This window comes from Chelmon rostratus, chromosome 17, assembly GCF_017976325.1.
Source record: "Chelmon rostratus isolate fCheRos1 chromosome 17, fCheRos1.pri, whole genome shotgun sequence".
Taxonomy (NCBI): Eukaryota; Metazoa; Chordata; class Actinopteri; order Chaetodontiformes; family Chaetodontidae; genus Chelmon; species Chelmon rostratus.
Genome location: NC_055674.1, coordinates 18863587 through 18871160, shown reverse-complemented (window position 1 = coordinate 18871160; position 7574 = coordinate 18863587). Strand labels below are relative to the sequence as shown.

Here is a 7574-nt window from a genome sequence, read left to right as displayed (position 1 = left end):
TAAAAGTCAGATTACATGTAAGTATAAGGGAACAGTCAAGTAAGGTTTCGAATAACCTCCACAGATCTTTAGTATATCCATATTGTTTTAATATGTTTAAAGAAATCAGTCAGTGAGAACGTATTGAGATAGACATCTGAAACGCAGATCTGGACACAACCAGAGCCTGCAGACCTTCAGGGAGTCAGGGGTCTCCCTGCTTTGGCTGGCCGACAGCATCTCACTTCCTCCTCGAAGAGAACGGCTGCAGCAGCGGCACAGGTAGTGAATGGACAGGGGCATCAGGGAAGGAGCGGGTTGAGGGCGGGGGGGAGTTTTCAGGGAGCAGGAAGGGCACATGTAGGAGGGAGTCCGGCTGACTGATGGGAGGTAGGAAATGGGGCCGTCTGTCCCTCCTGTGGCTCGCCGCTGTGTGTTGCTCCCGTAGGCCCATCACCCCCCTGCATCTGGATACAAACAGCCGCTGCTGGTTGTTTGTAGTGACGGGGTCCTTCCCATGGCTTTCTGCAATGCCCAGACTTTGCAACCACTCACACAGCCTGGCATCTTCGTCTTTCTCATTGAGGGATGGTGCTGCGTATTTCTGTTTTCCTGCACAGTCCACCTTATAGCTCCTCTTCCTCCTCTTTTGCTGCTGCTTTTCTTTGATCGCCGGATCCTCTGATGTCTGAAGTGGAGTCACCAATCTGCCCTGTCTGCCTCTGTTTCTGCCACTGGGTCGAGCAGGTGGACAGAGGTGAGAAAACAGCTGTCCGTCCTGCTGCCTGCGTTGTGCCTGAGGACTTGCTGGCGCTCTGGACTGCGTGTCAAAAAACCCCGACCTAAGCACAGCTCCCCTGCGTTGATGTGAGTCGGCTTCAGGCTGAAGTGCATTCAACACTGTGCTGGACTGAATTTCCTGTGAGAGCTCATCATTGCACCCCAGTGGACACAGAATTGTACGGGCATGGTTGCCCGCCTGTATGTCTGTGAAGGTGTGTGGATCTGAAGCTTCAGTGGAGTGGGTGCTTGCAGGCAGCACAGATCTGGACCTGCAGAATATGGAGCGCAGTCGTCGGTGTGGGGGCAGGCTGGCAGAGAGCGCAGGCAGTCCGATGCTGCGAAACAGCGGAGGAGGTCCAAGACTGGAAGGGGGTCTTGAAATTCCAGCTTTCCTATCAATGCATTTATGCATCCTGGTCAAAAGTGTTCAGGCACTTCCTGTGCACACAACAGTCCAAAGTGAGGGTGAGCAAAAGGACCTTGCCATGAATTTATTTAAAAAAAATCTTCTTTACAGCTTCACTTCTCTAAGAACTGAGAAAAAGAACATGCGTCCAGATGGTGGTGGTTTAGTTTTTGCAGTGACAAACTATGGCACAAAAAAATAAAACAGTTGGAGGCAGAGAGAAGTAGGTGACAGCTGAGTAAAATGTGTTTGTATCAGCCGCTCAACACGGAGGGAGTCTGACTCTTCATGTTTGCGGTTGTCCTGATGTACGACTATGCCTCTTAGTCAAAACCATTCCAAAAACACAGGCTTTCCCTCCGTCCTCCTGCGCTCATCATCTGGTCCTGAACGTGGTTTACCACGATGACTTGTCTTCTCCTCTTGAGGATGACAGCATTATTCCCGTCAGACGGCTCATCTGTGGTCCCCTTTGTGTTGTTCAGCCTTTTTGAGTGTTTTTTCACTGAGCCTGGGATGGCACCCGTCTCTGCTCCAGACAACCCACCCACCTTCTATCTCTTTCATCCTGTTGCCCTCTTGGACATGAAAGGCACAGTCCATCAACTATTCCATCTCAATAAATTATGAATTAATCCTGAGCAGAGAGCAGGGGAAAAAAATGGATCAACGCATTACTTTTTATTGTTTATATTCATGAAAACACAAGGAAAATGCAAAACCCAAGTGTTTCTCATATCACAGACATTTACAGGCTGTCTTTCTAGACCAGAGTCTGTTGTCTAAAATTATTTGCCCTGCCCATATTGCAAGGCAGTTCCTGATTTGAAGAAATAGTTATTGATGATGATGATGATATTTAGTGAAATACTCTTGTTCGCACTCTTGCCAACAGTTACATGAGAAGATTGATATGACTCTCATGCTTGTGCACATTACTGTATGTAATGTATGGAGTCAAGAGGCAGTTAGCTTAGCATACGAAGCTACTGCCAGCAGCCGGTTAGGTAAACTTAGCTTAATGTAAGGACTCAAAGCAAGGGAAAACAGCTTGCCTGTCTCTGTCTGAAAGTAAAAAATCTACCTACCAACACTCATGAATTAACTTGTTAAATCTTATGAGTTAAAGCTGAGCCCAAAACCATATGAAATTGCAGTGTAAAAACAACACATTGTGATTGTACAGGGGGTTCTGTGCTATTTGTTGGTCTATATCTTGTTTGAAGGGATTACACAAACAAAATGTAACATCTTTTAGAGCTTTTATGATCTGTAAAGGTGCTTGTAGGAGGATGTTGTCTACTTTATATGCATTTAGGTATATAAAATCTGTATTCATTTTTTTGACTTCTCTAATATTTCTAATATTGGCTTTTTGTGAAGTGTTGACATGTTAAAATGTCAACAGTTTTTTTTTTTTTTTTGTTTGTTTGTTTGTTTGGTTTTAATTAAACCATCTGAGAGAATAAAGGGGAAATGTCTGTTTGGTGGAAGGGAGCCCAACTAGACAATGTTTTTTTGCAAAGTGTCTTAAGCCAAAAAGGTTGAGAACTACTGGTGTAGTTATTAACAATGTGCTGTATTATATAAGATATAAGATCTGTCATAAATGCAGAATAGTAAGAAGTGCAATATTTCACTCTGAATTGAAATGGAGAAGAAGAAACTATCTCACAAGGGTCCTACAAGTGGTTGAATAAATGAACTTCGTAACCTTTCACCACAGACGATAGATACTACAGAAATAATACGTGTTTGAATTGTTTTGAAGGATAAATTTCCAGTTTGACTTCAGTAAACCGCCCACTCTGTGCTTCCAAGCCTGGCCAGGCGATGGCGCTACTCACATTACTGCGGCCGTGAGAAGTCATATAAAGCCTGTCGGTCTATCTGAACCAAAGCGGAAGTACTTCGTTGGTCCGCGAGGCCAAGATCAACGCTAGGTGAACGGCAAGGTAAACACGGAAAATGCTGTTTTAATTCATTCATGTAGTGTTTATGACAGTTTGGAAACGTGTTGCGAAACGGTCCGGTTTGAGTGTTAGCGTGTTTCACGGTGAGAGGAGTCGACGGCGGGTAAAGCTAGGAGGAGGAGGAGGAGGAGGAGGACGAAGAGGGCAAAGTCATACGTAACGTAGGTTAATGGAGGAAAGGAGCCGCCGGTAGATACGCAGCAAACAGAGGAAACTGTGGAAATACCGCCCGCGTTGGTGGCTAATGGATTAGCTGTTAGTGAGGAGTTTTTCATCAAGGCAGTTGTTGTCAGTTGTAAACTCGGTTGTTTCCTCCCCTGTGTTGTGTGAGTGTGTGACAGCAGCAGAGCAACATGTCTGCTAAAGATGTTCAGTTTTCTTAACTTCTAAGTGCACAGCTTTACCACACTAGGTAATTATTCAATTACTAGATAATAGTTCCTATGCTGCCAAAGTGTTTGAGTAAACCAGCGTTACCTCATCAGTCACAAAAATGTCCGAAATCAACGATATAAAACTAGAGAGTGCAGGTAAACTATTCCAGTGATGACTGAAGCTCCTGTAACAGACGCTGGTGTATCTGGATTAAAGAGGTCAAATGCTCATGGTGGTTTGTATTATGAGTGAGCTACTGATCCTGTTTAATGGTCCCGGGGGCTGCAAAATGATTTTAATTGCCAAGCAGTAATGGTACCAAATATCATTTTCATTGGATTTAGTGTTTACCAGTGGATTTCTGGCGTTTCTGTGTCAAAACTAACTTTATTAATGCGTTATTAAAATTGTTGCAGGTTAATGTTCTGCCCTATGACTCTCAGTTAATCAGCGAATTGTTGCAGGTCTAATCCTAGTCCTGGCAAATAATTGGTGCCAGCATGAAATGCTGCATGCATGCATTCAGTGGACTCAAATCAGATGAGACCTGTGGCAGTTTTTCATAGATATGTGACTGTTTTCTAAGTGCAGCTAATGCTGATTACCATGACCGGGGAGGGAAATGGAGTCAAGCCTTGTGTGCACTTCAGCTAAACACACACACCCACTCAGGGTACAGTACGCCCTGCATGTAGATAATGGCTGAACATGCTGCCTTTACATAAGTGTCCTCTCTTGTGGTACAGTAGTAGATATAGATGGTACAGTACATTGTGCAGTCTCTCTGCTTTTGCCTCAGCCAGTGTCAAACAGGCCTAAAATCACAATGACCTCAACATTGTTCTTCTGTACTTTTATCTTATGTCTTTGATGCAGATGGCTCACAGGCTCCTAGCACGTAGAATTTGGACGCTGTCTGCAAAAGAAATCCGCTGCGTCCTACCATCCTCTGCCACCACAGCCTCCTCGTCTTTTTCCACCTCCCTGCACTCCGCCACAACCCGGGACTCCTTCCTCTCTCCCTCGCGCACTCTGCCTCGCTCCCTTCCTCACACCTCCCGCCGGGAAGTCTCCTTCAATGTTCAGGACCACGAGGACTTCACAGAGAGGGTCATTAACAGCCAGCTGCCCGTGCTGATTGACTTCCATGCACAGTGAGTACCTCAGGGATTAATGGTTGCAGATGACTTATCTGGCCTAACAGACCGACTATGTGAAGTTATAGATTAATTAAAGTGATTAAATGTAATGCGAAATTAGATTATCTTTGTGTTTCTAAAATTTGTTACAAAAATGATAAAGAAATGAAGAAAACCAAGCAGCTCTTTGCATTTGAGGACAAAGACCAATATAGTATTTTGCAATTTGCATGAAATTAATAAAGCAGTTAATCAAATATAACAGAGATGGTCAAAATTTTACTTGAAATACTAATATATAAATGCTGAGTTTGAAATCATTCCTCCAGCTGGTTGGAGCATTTGTCTTTCATCACAAAAGTTCACTCAATCTCACTCTGGACTTGAGGATGAACTGATTAGATATTGGTGGTCAACAGTCAAGGTCACTGTGACCTCACAGAACACATTTTTGGCCATAACTCAAGAATTCATATGCTAATTCTACGCAAAAATTTACACAAATTTCTCATAGGACGAAACGATAAAGTGATGACATTTTACATCCCAAAGGTCAAAGTTCAACTTACTGCGACATCATAATGTTCTGCAAAAACACTTTTCTGGCTCTTATTCTGCACCATAACTCAGGAACAGAAGGAGAGACTGTGACCATATTTCACATTTGGTCAGATACTGAATTAGTGACATTGATCATGAATCTGTGCTGATTGCTTGAAGATGTTTGTGAATCATCCACGTTTTGCACTGTGTAGCTTCTTTGCAGCAACATTGCATTACAGCAACACCACAAGCTGATTGGTTGTGCTGATATGGGGCTTCAGGTGGTTGTTGTTGCACCATGTGATGAAGCTCTCTATCAGTGCTCTGTGCTCCTCTGTGAAAATAGTCTCTAGGTGAAGACAGCATTTTCTCCCTGGAAGTTATTCACTGGAATCATATGCGTCAATATAGTGATAACACCTTTTATTAGCTTCCTTTCAGTATTCAGTAAATATATTACATGAGTGTGGACAAACATGGATGTAAACTGCAACTTGATCGGTTGGAGGAGGCATAAAACCCCAAGGCCTTCATATTTGAAATAATTAAGCAACAGTTTAAAAGGACAACAAGTAACACCGGAAGACTGCTGCTATAACACTGATCATAGATATACTGATTAATAATAATTATTATTCATGTTTTCATTAATGATGATACTTGCATGTGAACTGATATACTCTGTGTTTTATTCATGAACTCCTTGTACGCGTCTTTTTCGAGAATGAACACTTTGACATTGGTTCTGTGTGTGTGTTCTTAGGTGGTGTGGTCCCTGTAAGATCCTTGGGCCGAGGTTGGAGAAGGCTGTTGCAAAACAGAAAGGCCGTGTTGCCATGGCAAAAGTTGACATAGACGATCACACAGACCTGGCTATCGAATACGGGGTGAGACACACTGCACTTGTTTAATTTACCATCAAAACTTTGCATGTATTAGTTTCTGTAGACTATTGTAGAGACATTTTGATAAAAACTTTTCTGAAGGGACATCATTTGCAATCACAGAAAGATTGATTAGTCTTGTCTCATAATCCGTAATTTGGTCTGTCTTCAGGTGTCTGCCGTTCCGACAGTAATCGCCATGCGAGGAGGTGACGTCGTGGACCATTTTGTGGGCATCAAAGATGATGATGAGCTGGACTCATTTGTCAGCAAGATCATTGGACAATAAAACCAACTGTCCCCGCCCTGCCATTCACCACTGTTACGGTGCTGTTTTGTATGATTCTGGCATGGTCGGCAGCCCGTAGCCACCATTGTGAGCCTGTTTTAGCAACAGTCAACAAATCAACAAACCGTGGCACGGTCCCAGATGGCAGACTCTCAAACTGCTCACACACCCATCCCAAGACACACTGCTTCATTACTGCATCTGTTTCTGTGTCTCCAGCTGTTTCTTTTGTCTAGTGATGGGTGTGTGCCTCTGTAAACCTTTTAGTTCATGCCAAGCTCCATTTTGCAGCAGTTCAGTTTCTCTTTTATAATGTGACGGCTCCATGGTTCTTTTCTCACTACTAGTGCAGCCGAGCCGGTGTGTAACCGTTTGCTGTAAAAGTCTGTAGAATGGGAAATACACCGCTGTACTGCACTTACACTTTATAACATGGGGGAGGAACAAGTCTAGTTTTAGTGGTGGAGAGGATTTAACTTAAAACCTGACCATGTTGAATGAGGTTTTTGACAGTGTTACCTGTAGTTCCTGCTTTTGTCCACGTGATGGTGGCATTTCTCTAACAGCGCAAAGCCACACATGGTCATTTCACACCATTATGCCTAATAATGTGAGTAAGGAAGACGTGCGTTTCTTTGTGTGTGTGTGTGTGTGTGTGTGTCTCTGGTTCCTGACTGTGAAACGTAAGTCAAGCAAGAGTTGAAAATATGAGTTTGATTTAGTTTATTACTAAAATGAACTCTCTGTACCGGAAACATGACCAAGTGAAGTAATAAAGGAGTCAAAAGATGTTCTGGATTTGAATTGTGTTTTTGTCGGTGGTTGGAAAACGGCCCTAGCTTTACTGCTCCTAATGACACTGATGCCATATTAAGTTATGCTCTTTCCTAGTGGTAGTGGTTGTGACAGCGGTGGAAGGATGCACAGACGGGCTGCTGGTGTGAAGCTGTGGGAGATAAAGAGGAGGAGAAGGGACTTTTTCTCACCAGGGAAATGAATCAGACTTTGTTAAAGAGATGAATTTGAGGTGGATCTCAGTCATTCCTGTTTTTATTCTGTGTGTGTAGTGTTCTGTGTCTCTTATCTCTCTGCCTTCTGTCTTAACATGTAGGTGTCACTCATGTTGTTACAACCTTCTCATCAGCGTGACTGAAACGCCTACACACCACCTTCCCCTTATTGCTGCCCTTTAAATTACCCTCC

At 43.4% G+C, this 7574-nt stretch overlaps 1 protein-coding gene across 1 annotated transcript; it reads left to right on the top strand.

Annotated features, from left to right (window-relative positions):
- Window positions 1–3028: 3028 nt before the first annotated feature.
- On the top strand, window positions 3029–7155 carry txn2 (thioredoxin 2). The gene is made up of 4 exons (XM_041957481.1): window positions 3029–3123; window positions 4393–4670; window positions 5962–6085; window positions 6255–7155. The coding sequence occupies exons 2-4, from the start codon at window positions 4393–4395 to the stop codon at window positions 6369–6371; spliced, it is 519 nt and encodes a 172-aa protein (XP_041813415.1). The 5' UTR covers window positions 3029–3123; the 3' UTR covers window positions 6372–7155.
- Window positions 7156–7574: the final 419 nt, after the last annotated feature.

Excerpts from the sequence above, each read along its gene's own strand:
- txn2 (XM_041957481.1), top strand. The coding sequence starts at position 4,393 with ATGGCTCACAGGCTCCTAGCACGTAGAATTTGGACGCTGTCTGCAAAA. Across the intron at positions 4,671-5,961 it reads CTGATTGACTTCCATGCACA|GTGGTGTGGTCCCTGTAAGA; the intron begins GTGAGTACCTCA and ends GTGTGTTCTTAG. Across the intron at positions 6,086-6,254 it reads ACCTGGCTATCGAATACGGG|GTGTCTGCCGTTCCGACAGT; the intron begins GTGAGACACACT and ends GTCTGTCTTCAG.